At 51.7% G+C, this 22,545-nt stretch overlaps 1 protein-coding gene across 2 annotated transcripts; it reads right to left on the bottom strand.

The window, feature by feature from the left end:
* Positions 1–5,293: 5,293 nt before the first annotated feature.
* COMP (cartilage oligomeric matrix protein) lies at positions 5,294–20,202 on the bottom strand. Of its 2 annotated transcripts, XM_082297976.1 has the most exons (20): positions 20,053–20,202; positions 18,550–18,630; positions 18,124–18,209; positions 14,749–14,800; positions 13,691–13,863; positions 12,532–12,669; positions 11,536–11,613; positions 10,802–10,969; positions 10,111–10,215; positions 9,884–9,991; positions 9,462–9,621; positions 8,684–8,802; positions 8,318–8,370; positions 7,775–7,968; positions 7,244–7,422; positions 7,026–7,074; positions 6,614–6,810; positions 6,335–6,507; positions 5,960–6,099; positions 5,294–5,807 (listed from the first exon to the last, which is right to left on the bottom strand). In XM_082297976.1, exons 1-20 carry the CDS (start codon positions 20,120–20,122, stop codon positions 5,761–5,763), a joined length of 2,370 nt encoding a protein of 789 aa, XP_082154102.1. In that variant the 5' UTR covers positions 20,123–20,202; the 3' UTR covers positions 5,294–5,760. The 2 variants fall into 2 exon arrangements, with proteins under 2 accessions (XP_082154102.1, XP_082154103.1); XM_082297977.1 differs by lacking the exon at positions 18,550–18,630.
* Between the last annotated feature and the right edge of the window lie 2,343 nt (positions 20,203–22,545).

Genomic DNA, 22,545 nt, shown 5'->3' with positions numbered 1-22,545 from the left:
ATGTGGAATTTTTTCTTGGCTTCCCTGTGTCTTTTGGGGTTTTTTTTGGTTATTTTATTTTATTTTACTTTATTTTATTTTATTTTATTTTATTTTATTTTATTTTATTTTATTTTATTTTATTTTATTTTATTTTATCCTTCCCCATGCCCTCCAGAGGTTTCCCCGCATCTCTTGGGAATGTTTTGGGATTTTTTGGCAGGGTTTGAGCCCAGTAGGACACGCTCACTCCTGGTGGCTGCTTGTTTCAGATCCCTCACGCTTTTTCAGTTTAAGGAGGAGATCAAAGGCAGCTCAAACAGGAGGAAACCTGGAAAAACCAGGAGGAATTTGGGCCCCAGGTGACTCGGAGCCCTTTGCTGAAGGTACAGTGTGAGCCCAGAGCGCTTCGTGCAGCTCCCGTAGCTCCGGTGGGAATTCCGTGTCGCTCTCCCGTTGGAATGACTCCCGTGCATGTGGCAATCCTTGTCTGTGATGTATTTTTTTAACACCAGAGTCTCTTCAGAGCGAAGCATCCGAGCAGGAGCTGAGATTCCTCACTGGAGACTCGGACAGGGAGCTGTGGCTCCGGCTCCTTCCTGGTTTTTTAACTCCGTGTGTAAATAAGAGCTCTTTGTTTCTTACACTTGTAAGTCGACCTTGAAAATGGCCTTAATTTCAAATAACACACCTTGGATGCAGCTGTCACAATGAGGGACCATCCAGCTGAGAGAAATCCAGGTTCTGCTCCCTTGGGAGGGGGGAAGGAGCTGGGATGTCCCCGTGGGAATGCTGTGTGTGCCAGGATGGGCTCCAGCTGTGGGCAGGGAAAAGCTGCTTCTCATCCTGACCCTTTGAGATCCAGGGATTCCAGCAGCTCCTGCCTTTCCCTTCCCCAAGGGGAGCCTTTCACGTGGGAGCTGCCCCAGAGGGATTCCCCCCACCCCTTTCTCTCTCCTTAAAATTCCAGTTTTTGTGGCATCAGGCTGATCTGGAAGCAAACACAGAGAAAAGCATGGAGCGGACCCCAAGTGTTCCCAGCACAAATAATCTGCTTTTATTTCAAGTTCAGCACTCCCGTGCTCATTGTGTGGGGGGCTCCCTCCCTGCAGGTGGGAGCAGAAAGGGAGAACAAGAAAAAATCCCAAGGAGAAAATAGTGTTAATTGCCATTATTGCTGAGTTTGAGTTCAGTGGTGTTGAAGCTGTCTGGTGTCTCCAGGGGTGACTGTCCCACCCTCCCTGCTGAGTGACCCCCCCCCCTCCGTGTTTTTATATCCATAACGAATTCATTCCCAAATTCCCAAGCTAGACTGTTGCATTTGCCAATACAATGGGGAAGAACAGGAATAAACCCTCGGTGCATCCAAAACTGTGATTTTTTTCCAGAAGCAAACCCAGCCCTGGTGCTGTGGGGGGGTGGGGGGAGGCTCTTTTCCCTCTTTTCCCTCTTTTCCCTCTTTTCCCTCTTTTCCCTGTACATAGATTTTCCCTCAGCGTTCCCGCCCCGCTGGCTCCGCACCGGCCGCATGCGTGACCCGGGCCTGGCTCCCACGGCTTCTGCATGGCAGGGAGCACTTGCCAGCCGCCCCCCCTGTGCCCCCCTGTCCCCCACACTCGGCCCGGGCTGGGCTCTGCCCCCTGGGCTTAATTTTCATTTTCAAGAGGGGAAAACGTTTCCAGAAACAGCCGCGGAATCGGTTCGGGAATTGTTCGTTCCTTGCGTGTTCCACGACCTCCTCGGAGGTTTCATGAATTCTTTGGTTAATCCATTTTTAAGAGTGCTCATGGATGAGCCTTCAGCTCAGAGGAGGTTGGGTTTGATGATCCTGGAGGTCTTTTCCAGCCTTGGTTTGGTTGTTCCTTTCCAACCTTGATTCCATAATTCTCTTCCACCCTTAATTTGGTGATTCTTTTCCAACCTTGATTCAGGTTCTTTTCCCACCTCGATTCAGTGATTCTTTTGCAGCTCTGATTCAGTGGCTCTTTCCCAACCTCAGTTCCATGATTCCAAGAGCAAAAGCTGCCCCAAGTTCACCTAAAAGCAGCTCCTGAGAATGTCCAAAACCACTTAAATTTCCCTCAAAACCGAACTCTCGGTCCTAAAAACTTGGATCAACAATTAAGGAAAGACCCTGGAAACCCCCTCTGGACCCGAAGGAAGCAGGAAGGCCCCTCCTCCCCCCGTAGATCCCGACCTTGGCTGTTTTTTTCGGGAGAAACCCCAAAACCAGCGCGTTTATTCCTCGGAGCAACGGCCCCCCCGTCACTGTGATGGCAATGTGAAAGCGCAGGTAGCCTTTGTTACGTGTGTCTGTCCTTTTTAAAAAACAACCAGGAAAACAACAAAAAAAAAAAACCACCCCAAAAAACCTCCCTCCCTCTTAGAATTAAACTTTGTAGTGTTCCTGTTCTTTGTATTTTGAGTTGCATCTTATTTATACGGCGCAGTGTAGGCATGGATTGCATGTCGGTTTTCTATGCGGGCACCACGACATTCTGACTGTGTATTATAAATCATTTTTACCTTTTTAAACAGGAAAAAAAAAAAAAACACCCAACAAAACAAAACAACAACAAAAAAAATAACAACACAACAAAATCATTGTGTGGAATTTCTATACTGCAAAGCCAAACACTACATGGAGTCCTCTCTTGGTTTGTGTTATTTATTTTCCGAGGCGGTCGGGGCGGGCGGGGGGCGGGCGGAGCCGTGTGTGCGTTGCCTTATGTGGGCTTGACCAATTTTATCAAAATAAAGGCCTAAAGGGGTAAAATCCGCTGGCTCTTTTCTTCAGGGGGTGTAGGGATGGGATGGGAAAGCGTGGGGAAAAAAAGGGAGAGAATCCCAAACGCAGCTGGGCCGTGTGGGAATTAATTGTGGGAGTAAAGAGCAGAGGTTTGAGTTCGAATCCTACAATTCCAGCCCTGCAATCCTGGAATATCCCTTGTTAAAGGGACCCACAGGGATCCTCATCCCAGGACACCCCAAGGACCCCATGATCCCGGAATAGCTGGGGTTGGAAGGGCCCTCTGGAGATCCCCCAGTGCAACCCCTGCCCACCCAGAGCAGGGACACAGGAGCGTGTCCAGGTGGGTTTGGGATGTCCCCAGGGCCTCCCTGGAGCTGTTCCAGGCTCTGCCACCTCCATGGAAAGTTCTCCCCATGTGGAGGTGGAACTTCCACCCCGTGCTTGGGAGCGTTGTCCGAACACTCTGGAGCCGTGGTGGCCTTGGGGACAGGGACAGGCAGCTCTGAGGGACTGGCTGTGCTGGTGGCTTCAGGTCAGGCCTAAAATCGTTGGATTTTAACGTCCTTTGGGTCAAGTTTTGGTGTTTTCCTTCATTCCGTGTGCTGGTGAGTTGGGATGGAGCCACCTTGGAGCTGGGAATTGGACATGGGGTGGTTCTGTCTCGGAGTCTTTGATTTCCTTGCCCGGTGTCCCAGCCCTGAGGGGACAAGGGACACTCCCAGGGGAATCCACCCTGATGTCACCTCCTGGTCCAGGTGAGCCACTGGAGAATCCTCCAGCCCATAATTCCAGACACAGAGCTGGGGTTGCTCCATGTGGCTGCTTGAACATTCCCAGGGATTCCTCAATCCTGCTCCTCCCCACTGTGGCTTAGGGAAAGAAAAGGGATCAAAGTCTCCATTCTAAACCCAAAAATGGTTTCTGTCACTGGAGTTGTAAAATTCCCGAAGGAAAAACCAACGGGCTTGAACTTGCTCGTAGAAATTGAGTTGAATTATGCCATAGAAAGGGATTTTTGGAATTCAACCAGATCTCTCCTGTGTGTCTAGCAGGAAAAGCCCTTCCCAAATATCCTGGCTTCTGTCTGATGTCACCTGTGAGAGGAAAAGGTTCAGTTTGGCTCAAATTTGCAATTTTTAAGGTATTAAATGAGGAGATAGAGGTGACGTTTCCGCCCTTGCAGAGATGTTGGGTATCGGAGTTCTGTGATGTTTGTGGGGTGAAGTTTTGGGGGGTTTAAGGCTCATTAAACCAAACCTTGTTGGATCCTGAGTGTTCTGGCAGGAGCAGCGGCGCAGTCGGAGGGGCCGGGGTGGGGCAGCATCCCCTGGACACATCCACAGCCCTGGGGCACCGTAAAACCCAGACAAAACAGGGCAGGAGGCTCTGGGGGTTGTTTTGGGGAGGAATCCGACACAACTTGGAGCTCTTCCTGACCTGTTGGGAGCCCCATCCCTGACCGGATTCCCTGTGGAAGGGGGAATGAAGGTGTTTCCTGAAGGGGAGCTTTGATTTTATCCAACCCAACCCAGCAGCATCTCTGACTCAGTGGCAGCTGAACCTGACCTGGTGGAGGGTGTTGAGCTTGGGGAAAAAAACCAAAATGATGCATTTTTAGCCTCAAAAATGCCGCTCTGGACAAGCAAAACCTTTTTTATTCAGACAATTTGTGTGTGATTTCACTGATTTATGCAAACAAACCCTGCTTGGTGCAGCAGCAGGGGCACAGAAATGCAGGAAAAGTCCCTGCTCCAGCAAAGGTTTATTTATTGTGTTTTTGTCTGGGTAAAGTGGAAAACTGACGTTGGCTTTAAGTGTTTGCAGCCAGGCCTGATGTGAAAACGCAGCTCAGCTCCGTGTACATCCTTTCCCACCTTTATTTTTTTTGTGTGTGAATGCTTCTGTCTTTGTATCTTTGCATTCTTTGTAAAGGAAATGGAATAAAATTCAAATGTTTTTGCCTCTGGCTGCTCGGCTTTTTCTGTTTCATTTGTTGTTGGTTTGGGGGGGGGGGGGGTTCAATGTCCATAAGGAAACAGCAAAATCAGATTATTTTGGTTGAAAACTGAACTGGGGACTCTTCAAGAGGAAACTGCAGCTGCTCTAAAACATGGTGAGGTCTGAATTTAAACTGTCCCCGAAACACTCCCTGAGTTTTGAGGTCTCTTGGTGGCAGCTCTGCTTCACTTCAGCTTTGGGGCTCCCTGGGGTGGGGATTCTGGGGGAGTTGGTGGATTTTGAAAGAAAAAATGAGAATTTCAGAGCCCAGAGCTGCCTGGTGAGAGGGTTTTACACGTGGCCTTGAACAGGCGGAGCTCTCACCCAGGAGATGGGTGGGAGAGGGAGGTTCTTGAGGAAAAGGTGCCTCCTTGCATTGGCACTTCCAAGGAAATTCCCAATGCAGCCCAGGGCTCTCTCAGCCCCACCGAGCTCAGCCCTGGAGGGTTCCTCCCTTCCACATCTGCAAGGGAAAAGCTTCAGAAGAGGGGAAAGGACACACACGTGACCAAGGAGAAATCTAGAATTTATTATCCAACATTCCAAGTGTTTATTATCCAACATTCCAGAACAAAGATAGTCTCCTTAAAGTGCTTTTTTATTTATTAAAATGAGCAACTTGTACCGAGGCTGCTCCGCACGTCCTTCTCAGACTCGTGCTGGGTTTGCTTTGCAGCAGGTCTCGAAAAGGAAAACAACATTCACACTCAGGAGCCTTGGAGTAGGGAAAAGATTCCTGGGAATCATCCACGCCAAACTTCCTCCAACCATCCCAGCTGCTGCAGGGAGCTTCCAGCACGGCCGCGAGCTGGGGCTTGCAGCAGCTCGGGCTTCTGGTCACACTCCCTGTCTCCACCTCTGCCCTTCCCAGAGGATTTGTGTAGCGTTTTAAGGGATTTGCTGTTGGGGAAGAGGAGCTGGAGGCTGTAAGGGAGCAGTGGGAGGTGCTGACAGTTCTTGGGGCAGGATTCCAGAGCAGCAGCGAGCACGGTTTGGGAAGCAGGTTGGGCTGGAGGGACACTCCACGGGGATTAGTCCTGCTGGACCCGGAACGTCTCGTAGTCCTCTGGGATGGTGTCTGAGGATCGAAGCAAAGAGAGATCAGGAGCAGGAACAGCAGGGAAAATGGACTCAGCTCCTGTTTGCTGCCCCATTCCCGTGGCTGTGCAGGTGTCCAAGTGAACAACTGGAAAATGGGAAAGAACTCCATGTTTGCTTTGCCAAGCTCACCGTTGCAGCGGTAACGGAGGTTGGACCAGATGATGTTCTCCTGGGAGAAGCAGAAGACCCCGAGGCGTCCCCCTCTCATGGTGGTGTCCAGGACAACTCCGGTGTCTGCCACGACCTCAGGGCCTTCGTAGAACCGAGCCCTGGAGGGGAACAGGGCAGGGACTGAGCAGGAGCTCCCCAGGCCTCCTGGATGCTCCATCCCCGGGAGAGTCCAAGGCCAGGTTGGAGCAGCCTGGGATAGTGGAATCCCTGCTCATTGCAAGGTTGGAACTGGATGAGTTCCCTTCCAAACCCATTCTGGGATTCCCTGAGGCCGATTTTCCCAGTGGGAATTGTCCTGCCTGGAGCTGAGGGCAGGGGAGGGCAGAGCCTCACCTGATGTAGCCGACCTGGGGCCGGTGCTGCAGGAACCAGCGGTAGGAGGTCTTGTCCTTCCAGCCGGAATTCCGGGGGTCTTTCCAGAGCAGCTTCACCTGGTCCGTGGTGTCTCCCGTGTGCCACAGGGAATTCCGGAGGTACTCCCCAGGGCCGGTTTTGGATTTCACTGCCTGGGACAGAGCAGAGCCTGGTCAGTGTGTGCAGAAAGGATTCACTACAGCTGCTTCTGCCAAGGCAAAAATCCACCAAGGAATTCCTGCTCCGGAGTTCCTTTACCTTCAGCTGAATTCCAGGCTCTGCCACTGCCCGGAAGGGGTTTGCCTGCCAGTAGGTCTGCTCCATCTGCTTCCACATGACCACGTAGAAGCTGGAGCTGTCCTGGTACCCGAATATGAACCCGACGTAGTCGTCGTCCGTGGCCGTGTTGACGTGGAAGGTGCCCTCGAAGTCCACCCCGTTAAAGGCTGTGTACCCTGTCAGGGGCAGGAGAACAGAGACTCTGCATTCCAGGACTAAACAGACCCAGGACTGCATCTATTTATAGGATCTCTTCCAGCTGGGGAGATGGATTTTGCCAAGGGGAATCTGGACTCTGAGACTACAGGGAACAGTGGATGATCATTAAGCAGTGGCCAATCAAAGCTGCGCCAAGTGATGATTTTCCAGTGGGAAAAGGTAAATTCCTCACCTACTGCCAGGCCAGGATCGCTGTTCATGGTCTGGACAATCTCCATGCCCTGGAAGGAGGAATTGTGACTCCTTACTGCAGTTCCAGACACACCAAATTCCCTCTTGTGCTGCTCCGGGGCTGCGACTCTGGGATTTGGGCACTGCAGAACCACGGAGGCTGCGGAGTCTTTTAGGAAAAACCATCCAGGATTGTTCCCAGCTGGAGCTCTCCCCTACCTGGTTGAGGACGATCCAGTTGGGGTCGATCTGAGCGTCCCCCTCGGGGTCCAGCACCACGGTCTGGAAGGCCCTGAAGTCGGTGAGCGTCACCTCGGCGTTCTCGGGGCAGACATCGATCCTGTCGATCACCATGTCCCTGTCGAAGTCGTCCTCACACAGGTTCCCTATGCCGTCCCCTGGGCACGAGGAGGAGGAGGAGGAGGAACGAGCCTGGAGCAGCTGCTCCTGCCCTTTGCTCTGGGTTTGCTCAGCCTCGGGCAGCACCAGGAGCTGCTCAGAGCTGGGACACCCCGAGGAGCTGCAGAGAAACCCCTCAAACCACAGACACGTCTGGAAGAGGGAACCTGACCCCAAACACGATCCCAAACACGATCCCAGACATGATCCTGATGCTGGGGTTGAGGAGATCTGCAAGTGCCACAGGCCTGGCTCGAGTCAGTCCCGAGGAAACCCAAATCCCTGTAGATTCCAGAGCTCGCAGCGACCCCAGGAACCCCCAAGGAGCCCCCACACGGATCCATCCCTCACCATCGGAGTCCTCCTGGCCGGGGTTGGGGACCAGCCTGCAGTTGTCGGGGCCGGGGGGCCTCAGATCCGGGATCCCGTCGTCGTCGTCGTCGTCGTCACACTCGTCCCCCAGCCCATCATTGTCCGTGTCCAGCTGGGAGCTGTTGGGCACTGTGGGGCAGTTATCCCGGGAATCCTGGTGCCCGTCCCCGTCGCTGCAGAGACAGGGCCAGGGCCAGGGCCACGTTACCCACGGCCACCAGCACAGAAAACCTTCCCAGGGGCTGGGATCCTCGGCAGGAGCAGCAGGATCGGGGATTTCGGCCTTCAAGGTATTTGTCACACCAAGAAAAGGTCAGGAATATTCCTGCTGGAATGTGTGGACAGCTCTGGGAATGGTCCTTACTTCCAGTGGTCACTTTTTTTGAAGACAATTCCACCTCTAAACCTTCATTTTTTAATGGGATAAGGCCAGGCCAGGTTGTCACAGCCCCTTTTTTCCCCTTCATCCCCAGGATTTCATACAAATAAATGGAATTTTGAATTTTTACACCAAGGTCTCACCTGTCCTGGTTGGTGTCACAGACATCTCCCACCAGATCGTGGTCGGTGTCTTTCTAGAAAGATAAAGGAAGAATAATTTAAATTTTCCAGAGATCAAGAGCAGGAATAGGGAACAGAGCTGCCAACAGCAGGAGAGTTTCTGTGGGATTTTTTGGGGGGATTCTGAGGAATTCCAGCACTGGGACAGGGCAGGAAGGGAGAGCCCAGGGTGCCAAACTTCCTCCCTGGCTGCCGTTTGCTCCCGAGGGAATTTCCTTCTGTGCCACAGGAGGGTGGCAGCTGGAATTGTCACCTGGGCAGGTGACACAGGCACTGTCGGGGTGACAGGAATGACCCTGTAGGACTGAAACTGGGAGGGTTCTGTACCTGGTCGGGGTTGCTGAGGGTGGGGCAGCTGTCACAGGCGTCCCCCACGCCGTCCCCGTCCCTGTCCCTCTGGTCAGGGTTGGGCACTCTCCTGCAGTTGTCCATGGGGTTTTTGATCCCTGGAAAACAGGGCAGAGTGGGTCCACAAAAACCCAGAATTCACGGATAAAACAGCGATTTCAGGATTTGGGGATGGTGTTTGTTGAGCTCCCCCCGAGCAGGGCTGTCCCACACGGGGTGTCACCAGGAGCAGCACAGGGAACATGAGGTTCCCAAGAAAGCTGTGGCTGCCCCGGCCCTGGAAGTGTCCCAGGCCAGGCTGGAGCAGCTTGGCAGGACCCATCCGTACCCAAACAGCCCTGGATGCGCTGGGAATTCTCTGTCAGTAACTCCCCGTGTCTGGGGCCAGCAGCAGTGGGGGTTCCTGGCTGCTGGGAGCAGCTTTTGTGCAAATCGTGACCAGCTCAGTTTCCAAAGCCAGCCAGGTTTGTGTCCACCCCAGGGGACAGCCCTGACACCCCCAGCCTCAAGCCAGGAGCTGCTGGCAGCTTGGATATTCCCAAATGTCTCCCTTGAAATGCAGCACCAGGCAGCCAGGATGAGGCTGGGTGTGATTGTGGGCAATAAAAGGGATAATAAATGAAAGGTTGTGAGCACCACCCTGTGACAGAGCTGAGCTCCAGGACACGGGGACTGCCCAGTCTGTCACCCCAGGAACTGAGCTGGGCCTGATCCCAGCAGGAATCAGTCTGGAACGTGTCTGGATCTCGGCTCTCACCGTCCCCATCCATGTCATCGTCACACTCGTCGCCCTTCCCGTCGCCATCGATGTCCTTCTGGTCGTTGTTCTTCACCTGCCGGCAGTTGTCACACGCGTCCCCAAAGTTGTCCTTGTCGGCGTTGCGCTGGTCCGTGTTCCTCGTGTACACGCAGTTGTCCTGCAGAGGGACAGGGACACGGGCTGGGGACACCAGCACCTCCTCAGGGCGTCCCCAGCCAGGCCTCACTGAGGACAGGCTCCCCAATTCCCAGCCCTCGTGAGCCCAGATGTTTCTCTGCCTGGTTTTAGATCCTCAGAGCATCCAGACCAAGGCCTCTAAATTCCCACTGGAGCCTCTGAATTCCCACTGGAGCCTCTGAATTCCCACTGGGACCTCTGAATTCCCACTGCTGCTTTGGGAAGGGCAGCACAACTCGAACCTCAGCGTTCGGGATCCCGTCTCCGTCGGCATCGTCATCGCAGGCGTCTCCGATCCCGTCCCTGTCCGCATCCTCCTGGCCGGAGTTGGGGACGGTCATGCAGTTATCCTGCGAGGAGAGACACGGGAATGTCACCCAGGCCGAGTTCCGGAGGTCTCAGCAGCACCCGATCCTGTCCTGGATTGAAGTTCCCGATTTCCTGAGGAACGGGAGCCGGCTGCTCTCACCTTGCGGCATTTCCTGTCGGAGCAGCGCTGCTTCTCGTCGGGGATTCCGTCGATGTCCGTGTCCTTCCCGCACACGTAACCGTTCCCTGCCCACCCCACGAGGCACTGGAAGGCAGCAGAGACACAAAATCAGCTCCCCGATGGCCACAGCCCCCCGAAATCCAAGGTTTTACAAGAGGACCGGCAGAAAACGCTGCAAATCCGGGGCTGTGAAAGCCCACGGGGAAATAACGCCTGAGAGAAACATTCCTGGAATTTGGACAGCTCAGATCCAACTCTCTGCTCGGCGCTGAGGCTGTGAAGAGGCGGCAGCAGGAGTCGGATCTGAGGTTGCTGAATGGATTCTCCCTGCTCAGCTCCAGGGAATTCCGTGCCCGGCAGCGCTTCAGGAAAAACCAAAACCCCAAAGAAGCGGGAGCGGATCGGAGGTGCCGGAGCAGCCCAGGGAGGAGCGGGGGCCGCGGCTCAGGTGCCAGGGACGAGCAGGGCTGGTTTGGGAAGGGCGATCTCCAGGAGAGGGCAGTGGCAGACCCGGGGAGAGGAGCGCGGGATGCGGGAACGCGGAGCGAGCACAGCCCAGGCGCGGGGCTGGGACCGGAGCCCAGCTGCAGCAGGGTGGGACCAGACCCCAATCTCCATAGGGTGGGACCACCCCCCGGTGCCAGGGCTGGCTGTGGGCAGCCCCCCGGACCTGGCAGGACAGGGAGCCGTCCCTCTCCACGATGCACTCGGCTTTCTCGTGGCACGGGCTGATCTCGCCGTTGGGGCAGCGCCGTGTCCCCGGCGCCGTCTGGCTCCTGCAGCCGCTCAGCTGATCCCCCACAAAGCCCGGCTTACAGGCCCCGCACTTGTAGGATCCCTGCAGGGAAAACGGGGGAGGAACTCGAACGCAAATCCCGGCAAATCTCTGCTGCAGCCCTTCCTCGGCAGCTGGGTTTGCCGCGGGGAATGGGGAGCCTGGGAAAAGAGATCCACGAGGATCTCCAGGAATGTCAGGGAATCCTGGAATGGTTTGGGATGGAAGGGATATTAAAGCTCATCTGGTGCCACTCCTGCTATGGGCAGGGACACCTTCCACTGTCCCAGGGTGCTCCAGCCTGGCCTGGGACACTTCCAGGGATCCAGGGGCAGCCACAGCTGCTCTGGGAATTCCAGCCCAGCCCCTCCCCACCCTCACAGGAGGAATTCCTTCCCGATATCCCACCCAAATTCCCCTTTTCCAATGTGAAGCCATTCCCTGTGTCCTGTCCCTCCATGCCTTGTCCCCAGTCCCTCTGCAGCTCTCCTGGAGCCCCTTTAGGCCCTGCAAGGGGCTCAGAGCTCTCCCTGGAGCTTCTCCTCTCCAGCTGAGCACCCCCAGCTCTCCCAGCCTGGCTCCAGAGGGGCTCTGGCCCTTGGATCCTCTCCATATCCCTGAGGATTTACCCGGGTGTTGATGCAGATGGAGTTTGGGACACAGTTCCTGGCAGCTCCGGTCTCACACTCGTTGATGTCGGTGCACACCTGCCCAGGGAGAACAGGACACGCCTTCACCTTCACCCCAACCCCCAGAACCTGGGCAGGGCCAGGGGCACGAGCAGAGCCCTGGCACACCTCACTAGGCCAGGACAGGTAAGCCTTCCTGCTGACAAGCTTGAGGCAGATGCCAGCAGGACTCCAGACCCCCTTTCCAGAGCCAGCAGAGATTCCAGGCTGGGAACAGAGCTGAGCTCTGAGCTGAGCTGCTGGAATATCCTCCCTATGGAAGGGGGTCCATGGATTTGGAAGCTCAATGGGTGCATCCCATGACCAAATACCTGGAGCCTCGAGTGCTCCTTTGTGGGACAGTTATCCCTAAAAACCCCAGTCAGCCCAGGCTGTTGGGATTTTGGCTTTCACCTGTCTGGAGCTGTCAGAGAAGCTGGGAAGGGGTGGCAGCAGCTGTGTGAACTCTTCTGTATCCTAGCAGGAAGGGTTCCCATCCCCATCCCCATCCCCATCCCCATCCCCATTCCCATCCCTGGGATGGCTCCACAACCACAGAGGTTGTTGGGATGCTCTGTCCAGCCCCAGTTTGGCACAGGGGAGGTGGCTCTGGGGCTGAGGTGTCCTGGGCACTCTCCTCTCTCCCTGCATTCCTACCAATATATGGAATCATGGAATCCCAGAATGGTTTGGGTTGGGAAGGACCTTTAATCATCCCATTCCCACCCCCAGGGACACCTTCCACTATCCCAGGGTGCTCCAAGCTGGCCTTGGGCACTTCCAGGGATGGGAATTCCATCCCAGCCTCTCCCCACTCTCACAGGCAGGAATCCCTTCCACCTTTAGGAATCATCACCTCCCGTTTCCCTCCCGTTTCTTCGAAGACCTTTGAGTCCCAGCTGCAGATGGGAGAGAATTCCCAGTTTCTGAGGGACACGGAACATTCCAGGCCCTTACCTGTTTGTTGGCCCTGGCATAGGCCATTCCCACCCCTTCCAGCAGCTGCCCGGTGAAGCCGGGCGGGCAGGGGTCGCAGCGGAAGCCGGGGTTGGTGTTAATGCACTGCACTTTCGGGAAGCAGGGGTTGGCATTGCACTGAAACAAGAGAGAGGGTGCCCAGGGCTGTGCCAGGGGGCAGCTCCAGGGCTGGGGCACGTCCAGCTCACGGATTTTTAGTTTTAAGGAAGGTAAAATCGCCCAGAAGTTCCTCGAGAGCTTCCCCAGCTCCGGTGTCACAAAGCCACTTGCAGATTTAATTCTCCTCAGGTGACACCAGAGCCCGGGCAGGGAGCTGCTCTTGCTTCACATTTTCCTTCCTGGAATCCTCAGAGTCCAGGGAACTGGACAATTCCTCACCCTGGCCTTGAAACACATCAAGAGTTACTTGTTTACCACTCTCTTTCCAAAATTGCTGTGAATGCTTTGCTGTTTGCAACACTTCATTATTTTCCCTGGATTTTTATGCTCTGTGCTGGCTGATGCATCACAGGAATACAGTGGATCCCATATTTTGGACTGACAATCCCATAATCTCGCATGGAGCCTTCAGCAGGTTTTTAAATTGAAATGCAATTGAGGCTTTGCAAGAGTGGGATAATCAAGTTTAGGAATATGGTTTGGGAAGCACAGAACTCAGGAGCCCTACAAAAAACCAGTGGGTGAGCAGAGCTTTGCACACACACAGAGCTTAAAATCGGTGGAAAGCCACATTTCCTAAAAAAAACCCACAGTATCTGCTCAGCAAGGTTTGATTTAGGGCCGAGACAAAGCCCTGTGGTTAAGGTTTGCTGTTTCAAGGATTATTTGGGAAGTGTTTGATCCCGTTCCACACCTAATAAATCTTATCACCAACAACTCATCAGCACAGGAGGCCGCTCTGCTCTTCCAAACTCCCTTCCCTGTGTGGCACAAACCTAAGGATTTATTCTGTTGGGAGAAATCCCAGCTGGACTGGCCCTAAACTCTCTCTGGGGAGAGCGCGAGGAGGGCCAGGCACAGAATTCCAGCTCCCGCAGGGATTCCAGGACTTTCCCTGACAACCACAGGGCAAACCCTGGAACATTCCAAGGAAATGGGGCCAGTGCTGTGGATTCCAGGCTGCCCCCGGGTGTTTTACCTCGTTGATGTCGGTGCAGTGGGTGCCGTTCCCGGAATACCCGGCGGGACAGGGCCCGCAGCGGAAGCCGGCGCCGGTCTCGGTGCAGGGAACTCCGGGGAAGCAGGGATTGGGGAGGCACCGGTTGAACTGGGTCATGGTGACGACAGGACCTGTCACCTCTGGCCGCATCCCTGCAGGATGAGAGGGGTGGTGAGGGCAGAGCTGGCACTGCCAGCACCTCCCTGGGGTGGGCACAGCTGGGGCATCCCTGCCTGGTCTCTGCCAGGGGTGGAAATGGAGGGAAATCCCCGTTTGGGAATGGAGGGAAATCCCTATTCTGGAAGTGGAGGGAAATCCCAGGATTATGGTTTAGGTTGGAAGGGACCTTTAGGATCATCAGCTGACAGATTTCTGAGGCAGAGCAGGCAACAAATAAATAAGAAATCCCAGGAGTCATTGATGGTTTGGGCTGAAGGGACCTTCTCATCTGCCACAGCTCATGGCAGAGGGGGAGAAGCAAAGGCTGGGGGTGAAGGGATGGAAAAGAGCCCTGGGGAGAAGGATTTAGGGGATGAGGGGCTCAGAGCCCAGAACCTCCCCAGTCCTGGGCTGATCCCACAGGGTTGGATGGGAAATTGGGAAGGAATTCCTCCCTGGTGAGGGTGGGGAGGGGCTGGGATGGAATTCCCAGAGCAGCTGTGGCTGCCCCTGGATCCCTGGAAGTGTCCCAGGCCAGGCTGGAGCGCCCTGGGATAGTGGGAGGTGCCCCTGCCCATGGCAGGAGTGGCACCGGATGATCCTTAAGGTCCCTCCCACCCAAACCATTCCAGGATTCTGGAAGGAAAGAGAAGCTTTCGGAAGCTCCCCCAGCTCCAGCTGCCCTCGAGCCATGGGAGCAGCCCAGGGCACCAATCCCTGTGTGCAGGGGGCCACAAAAAATTCCCAAATATTGGGAATAACCGGGGCTAACTGTGATCCAGGCTGTTCCCTTTGGGGACAGGGGCACAGCTGGCATTTCCCTCCTTGCTGGCACCCAGAGGGGGCAGCTGAGCAGAGGACTCAGCCCCGGCACTCACCGCAGGCATCGCACTCCATGACCGTGTTCTTCAGGAATGTTATCTCCTTGATCTGGAAGGAAACAACAGCCACGCTGAGCCAGGGGCGGGATTTGGATCCAAGGATTCCCAGTGCCAGCAAAGCATCGTGGCTGGGCCTGCTCAGCTCCCACCCAGCAGCTCCTGCCGCCAAAATTTGGGGATTCTCTGGGAGATGGGCTGGTTCATCCCTTGGGATTCATTCCCTGGATGAATTCCACTGTTGCCACAGGATGATGTTGGTCTCTCACAGAGGAGAAAACACTTGAGCACATAGAAACGAGGGGAAAAAAATCTGTTTTCTGCTCCTGGGGATGCTGATCCAGCAATGCTGGAGAGGGAAGGCAGGAGGAGATTCCCTTGGGAATAACCCTGGGCACTGCTGGTGCCATTTTTGTGGATATTTAGAATCTGTTCCTGAAATTCCCTCCTGATTTCCTCTGGGCTCCCCTTGAAAATATTCCCACGTGGAGCTGGGATGGAGATCAGGGAAAGGTTCTTCCCCCCGAGGGTGCTGGGCACTGCCCAGGGAATTGTCACATTCCAAAGGCTGCCAGAGCTCCGGGAATATTTGGACAACGCTCCCAGGGATGCACAGGGTGGGATTGTTGGGGTGTCTTTGGAATTCTGGAATATGCAGAGATAGATCTATCCCAGATCCCAGATCTCCCACTGGAAATGGGAGACAGAGAGCAGAGGATTCAGGGATATCCAAGGATTCTCCAGCCTTTAGCTCTGGAGACTCAACCTGACCTTTAATCGCTTTTATTGCACCCTCACTGCCAACAGCCCAAGATGCTGAATTAAGGGAAAGTCACTTTTTGGGAAATCTTTGCCCAGATGAAGGAATTTCCACCTCGTTTTCCCACTTGGGAATGCGAGTTTGGCTCCTGAGGAAAGGATTTGGGACAGCTGAGAAAAACGTGGATAAAAAAGAGAATAAAAGAAAATGAAAAGAAAAAAGAGAAGAAAAGAGAAGAAAAGAGAAGAAAAGAGAAGAAAAGAGAAGAAAAGAGAAGAAAAGAGAAGAAAAGAAAAGAAAAGAGAAGAGAAAAAAGAAAAGAAAAGAAAAGAAAAGAAAAGAAAAGAAAAGAAAAGAAAAGAAAAGAAAAGAAAAGAAAAGAAAAGAAATGAAAAAAATGAAATAAAATTAAATAAAAATGAAATGAAATGAAATGAAATGAAATGAAATGAAATGAAATGAAATAAAATAAAATAAAATAAAATAAAATAAAATAAAATAAAATAAAATAAAATAAAATAAAATAAAGTGTGGCAAGAGGGGGAAAGAACAAACAGGAAAATCTGCCTGGGAGCTGGAAGGGAGCACTGGAATCGCTGCTGGAGGCTGCCAGGAGCCCTGGCTGCCCCGATTCCCAGCAAACACTGGGTTTTTATGCAGGGCCTGGGATGTGAGAGGAGCTCCGATGTTTTTGCAGGATTCCAGCTCCCTGCCCCTGGAATCCCTCAGCTCCCACCGGGAATTGCAGCAGAATGGAACCTTTCTGTCCCTTTCCCAGAGCTGAAGGCAAACCATCGGATAAAATCCTGGGTGAAACGGGGGAAGAGCACCCAAGAAGTTCCAAATTCTCTAAAAAACTGCTGGAGCCACGAGGGCTTTTAGGATTGAAACAACAGCAGGAAAGAGGGGATGCAGAGTGTCACATATGGTGGCCAGTCTGGTCACAGCAGGATTTTGGAAACAATCTCTGCCCAGGGATACTGTGGCTGCAGCCAGGGATTGCTGGTGGGAATGCTGGGAATGGAGGTTATTCCTCCTAAAGCTGAGGGAGAGAAAAGGGACTCAAGTGACACCAAACATCCAGACACGAATTTCGGGTTGCATTTGGTGGTTTGGAGATGCTGAGAGGAACCTGAAATCTGGAGGAGGATGGATGTTATTTACCTGAGAGCTCCATAAATGTTCCCAGGGACCACAACAAAGGGCTGGGAGGGCTCCTCCATCTCCCACACTTGGCCTCTCCCCAGATCTCCTGAGCCCACAAAGGCAAGGAAAAAGTGACTTTGTTTTCCCAGTTCAACCCATCTCGGTGTGTCCCTGTTAAATTCACTCCACGTTTCAGCTCCAAGCAGGAGAATTTGGGAATTCAAAGGAACTTCCAGTGATTCCAACTCAAATTTCCAGCTTGAGTTGCTCAAGTTGAGTTTTTTCCCAACTTGAAGGGTTTTTTCACCTTGTTTTTCCCAACGTGAAGGTTTTTTCAACTGGATTTTTTTCCCAACTTTGGAAGTTTTTTTTCACCTTGAAGTTTTTCCCAACTTGAGGCTTTTCCCAACTTTATCTCCCAATTATAGATACGATGTGAAACCACCTCTGGATTCTGTTTTGAAGCAATAATCTGCTGCTCCCTCCACACAGGAAGCAGCTCCCCAATTCCAGAGCAAGCAGAGAATTCCCAGACCTCAGGAAATCAGGAATTAGGCTCAGGAAGCAGCTCCCCAGTTTCAGAGTGAACAGAGAATTCCCAGACCTCAGGAAATCAGGAATTAGGCTCAGGAAGCAGCTCCCCAATTCCAGAGCGAGCAGAGAATTCCCAGACCTCAGGAAATCAGGAATTAGGCTCAGGAAGCAGCTCCCCAATTCCAGAGCAAGCAGAGAATTCCCAGACCTCAGGAAACCAGGAATTAGGCTCAGGAAGCAGCTCCCCAATTCCAGAGCAAGCAGAGAATTCCCAGACCTCAGGAAATCAGGAATTAGGCTCAGGAAGCAGCTCCCCAATTCCAGAGAGAGCAGAGAATTCCCAGACCTCAGGAAATCAGGAATTAGGCTCAGGAAGCAGCTCCCCAATTCCAGAGTGAACAGAGAATTCCCAGACCTCAGGAAATCAGGAATTAGGCTCAGGAAGCAGCTCCCCAGTTTCAGAGTGAACAGAGAATTCCCAGACCTCAGGAAATCGGGAATTAGGCTCAGGAAGCAGCTCCCCAGTTTCAGAGTGAACAGAGAATTCCCAGACCTCAGGAAATCAGGAATTAGGCTCAGGAAGCAGCTCCCCAATTCCAGAGCAAGCAGAGAATTCCCAGACCTCAGGAAATCAGGAATTAGGCTCAGGAAGCAGCTCCCCAATTCCAGAGCGAGCAGAGAATTCCCAGACCTCAGGAAATCAGGAATTAGGCTCAGGAAGCAGCTCCCCAATTCCAGAGTGAACAGAGAATTCCCAGACCTCAGGAAATCAGGAATTAGGCTCAGGAAGCAGCTCCCCAATTCCAGAGCGAGCAGAGAATTCCCAGACCTCAGGAAATCAGGAATTAGGCTCAGGAAGCAGCTCCCCAGTTTCAGAGTGAACAGAGAATTCCCAGACCTCAGGAAATCAGGAATTAGGCCCTTTCCTCACCCACCTGCTGCTTCAACAAATCCCGAACTTCCAGCAGCACACGATTGGTTTCCCTCATCTCCTGCAGCATTTCTGGCCCAACTTCTCCTCCTAAAAAAAGCCAAAATGGTTGGGAAAATCCCAGAGGATCCCAGGTTTATCATCTAACGGATTGAATAACTTCCTCTTCAGGATTCAGCCTCCACCCCAGGGAGTTTTTTGCTGGAATTTGGGCATGGAGTGGGATCAACAGTGCTGGAAGGGAGAGAACAGCTCCGTGCTGGCACAGCGGGAGCTGCTCCTTTGGCACAACCCCTGAACTTCACACTTGGGAAGGGATTTGGTGCCAAAAGCAGCAAATCCTGGATTCCGGGCTGGGAAAAGCTCTGCTCCCGGAGGCTGAGCCTCTCCCAAGTGTGGAAAAGGGGCCCAGCAGCTGCTGCCTCCTCACCTGTTCCCAAGGCATTCCCTGGATTCCTGCTGAAGGCGGGCTCTTTGCGGGTGGCGGCACTTTGGAGTGGCCGGCTGGGATCTTTGGGATACAAAGGACACGCGTGTGCTCATCCAGGGAAAAGCTGGAATGCTGGAGGGTCGGGATGGGCTCCCGAGCTCAGCCGGGGAAGGGCATCCTGGTTATTCCCTCCCGTCTGGATTTGGGGCTCCTTTTGGGATGGGCTGAAAATCTGGGCTCTGCCCAAGGGAGGGAGGGATGGAGCTCGTGGTTTTTTAGGGTTTGAGGGGGTTTTTAGGGGAATTTGATTGTGAAAAGATAATTGGACACGGAGTTCAATTCCCATGAAATCCCAGTGTCCAATTCCTCGTTGGCCAGGAGGATGTACGACCTCATTTCTCTGGGTTTTTTCCCTAATTTCTCTATTTTTCCTATAATTTCTCTATTTCTTCTATAATTACTCCGTATTTTTCTATAATGTCTCTATTTTTCCTAGAATTTCTCTGATTTTTCCCATAACTTCTCCATTTATTCCTCTAATTCCTCTATTTCTTCTATAATTTCTTCTTTCCATAATTTCTTTTTCCCATAATTTTTTCCCCCTGTAATTTCTCAATTTTTTTTCCCTATAATTTCTCTATATTTCCTATAATTTCTCTCTTTTTCCCTTGATTTACCAATCCTTTAACAGAAATCACACCTCACCTACAGCAAAAAGAGAACCAGGAATAAATCCTACAAAAACCTCTGTGTGTCCAGGGGAAAAAATCAGCTGGAATCTGGGCTCTGCATCCCTGAGCAGGGAGAATCTTCCAATGCCAAAGGGGCACTGATTGAACAAAAATTCCTCATTTCCATGTGACAAACGAGCCCAGAAACCTCGTGGATCTTCCCAAAAGGGTTTGGTGAATATTTGTAACCTCTCCAGTAAAATTTTGGATTTTGGACTAATTTGGATCCCACAGATCCTCCTGGAGCTGAGAATTGCCCAAAAACAGCGTTTGGAGAAGTGGAATTTGTCCATTCCTAGAGGTCAGGGCTTCCCTGAGCTCCATGTGCAGAAAATCCAGGGATTCTGTGCTGGGACACTCTGTGGGATGGGGGTTCTTTTAAACTGAACTCAGATGTAAAATGAAGATTAATGCAAAGTGTCTCTGGCAGCTCTTTACAAAACCCAACAATAAATATTTTCCTTAAAAAAAAAGAAAAAAGGAGGGAAACGGGGGGAAAATCCCACGGAGCATTTACAGAGTTTTCCTACAAAAGCCCCAAATCCCTCAACATTTTCAGGCTCCACTGAAACATCCTCCCTCTTTATCCCCTTCCACCCCCCAGCATTTTCCGAGCAGCCTAAAAATCCCCCCCAAAAAATCAGACTGAAATCAGAACTTAAATCAGAATGAAACAAGAATGAAATCAGAATGAAATCAGAACTAAAATCAGAATGAAATCAGAATTAAATCCGAGTTAAATCAGAATGAAATCAGAATTCAAACCCCTTACCTATTCTTCTCTGCTGACACAAGGAGAGGGGACAGCAGAGGAGGAAAAACACAACCAGAGCTGGAATCATCTCGGAATTTCGGGGCAGGGTGGGTGCAGCAGCTGCTCCTGCAGGGAGATCTGAACCTGCAGCTTTGCCTCTGCTCCCCATTCGTGGTTTGCTATTTATGAAGCCACATTCCTTCCCCTGGAGTTCTCCCTCGGATGCTGGGACGAGGGGTGGACGTCATTCCTGGCTGCTCCTCCACGGAGAACGTTGCAAAAGTAAACAATATGAGAAACTCATCAGCAGAGGAGCTGAAATTTCTTTTTTTTTGCCCTTTTTTTTTTTTCTTGGTACTAAAATAGGTCAGAAAATTCCAGAATTCAAGGGATTCTTTTTTTTTCTGAGGGGGGGGTTTGTTTCTTCCTCACAGACACGGGGCAGACGATGATTCACAGGCGGATTTTCCTTCTGAAACTGCTCACAGAGGCTCTGAGACATCTGGAGTGCACCAGAATTCCAGAAAAAAAGCTCTTTAAGCTCCCCACAGGCAAATTTCACCACTCAGAATTGGGGGAGAATCATTGGATCATGATTCTATTCCCAAATTCTGTTCCAGAAGGATTGGGCACATCCTTGGAGGGGCATTTTTGTTCCTGAAGGAAGGATGAAGTGTAAAACTGAGGGAAAAGAAGGGGGAATTTGCAGATTTTTGTCTCCATCCAGCATTTCCCATCAGCAAACACGAAGCAGATTGAGAAATCAACCCGGGAGCAGCCGAGGAAAAGCTGGAAAACCTTCCAAGAATCTTCCAATTCCAAGAAGAATTCCAGGTGGAAGTGTTACCTGTCAGGAAAGGCCTGGAGACAAACCCCTGCTGCCACATTCCCAGAGTTTGGCCTGGAAATCCAGCACGAAACACCCCCAGAGAGGCTCAGGGAAGCCCCAGGAAACAGGAGCTCAGTCTTTAAAATGTGGGAGCAGCAGGAATTTGGGATATTTACAGAAAGATGGGATTTTTTTCCTGCTATAACCTCAGACCTCCCGTGCTCAGGAAGAGCTCCAGGTCCCTGTGGTGATGGGGCCTGGTCCTGTGGGCGCTGCTGGGCCCACACAGGCCCCAAAATAAACGGAATATTCCCAGTTTGGAGTCGCAGGGATGCTGGAACATCACGGATTTTACGCTTTCTTGCAGCAAATTCACACTGGAAATAAAATAATTTGCACTTAGTGACATTTGGGTGGCTCTGCTGGCCTGGCACAAGTGGCCTCTGCTGGCACTCAGCCCACAGCCTGAAGGATTTGATCCATGTGGGATCAAAACGATGGAATTTCCCAGTTTTTGGCATTTCTGGACAAATTAACCCCATGCCATTCTCATTAATATTACTGAAGATAAGAGATACCATTTTTTCTCCCTGATGTCCTGAGAAATCTGATTTATAATTTGGATTTTTCAACAACAAATGAGGAGTGAGGGAGTGAAAAATTCCCTGTCCCACATCCCTCAGGGATCAAATCTTTCACCCAGAGCTGTGATCATTGGGGTTCATCCAGCTGGGGAGGGCAGGAGCAGCCAAAACAATCCGGAATTTTCACATTCCCACTCCAAGGAAATCCAGCAGTGCCTGTTATGGCAGTGCAGAGGTTGAAGGAAAAGCACATTACTTCACCAGAGGCCTGATAGGACATTAATAAAAAAGGGTTTTGCCAACTATTCATTACAAAAAAGGGGTTTTTTTTAACTGTGGAGAAGTCATAAAAGAGCAGAAAGACAAGATGTAACTCCCATGGAATGAAGAGTGGTCAGGGGTCACTCGTGAGGTCACTTTGGGAACAACTGACCAAAAATCTGCTTTGTGTGGGGAGCAGTGAGAAGCCAAAGCCCTCATTCTGCAGGAAAAGGAGCTGTGGGATCATGGAATCAGGGATTATGGGATCATGGCATGGTTTGGATCCAAAGAGCCTTAAAATTCAACCTCCTTCCACCACCCCAGGTTGCTCCAAGCCCCCTTCAACCATGAACTGTTCCCAAAAAAAATCTGAGCAGAAGTGATGTTTTCTGCCACCTATAGATATAAAATTTAATTTTGATATATTTTTACATTTTTTTAAATTTTACTTTTATTTCTTTATCAAATAAATCCTCATTTAAAAAACCCCAACCCAACACAAACCCTTGAAAGTCCAGTCTCCAACTAATTCTGTGTTGCTAAATTTTCAGTGGCCCAAATCCCACCGGTTTTGGAGAGGAGAAACAACCAGTTTGGAGAGCACTGGAACTGGTTTGTGACCCCCAGTCAGCAAGGGAGGGTTTTTTTAATTTAATAAGAGCTTTTGAAGCCCATCAAGAGTCATCTGCTGCCTCTGGACAGAGCTGAGCACTTCCAAAATGCCATTTTCTAATCCTATAAACTGGTGATCCCGTTATATATAAAAATAATCCTATTTTCTATTCATTAACAGCCAAATTAACTCACCAAAACCACATTATTGACAAGTCAGATAAT

Source organism: Coloeus monedula (assembly GCF_965178545.1).
Source record: "Coloeus monedula genome assembly, chromosome: 27".
Classification (NCBI taxonomy): domain Eukaryota; kingdom Metazoa; phylum Chordata; class Aves; order Passeriformes; family Corvidae; genus Coloeus; species Coloeus monedula.
The sequence above is the reverse complement of the archived record's forward strand: the minus strand, read 5'-3'. Positions and strand labels throughout refer to the sequence as shown.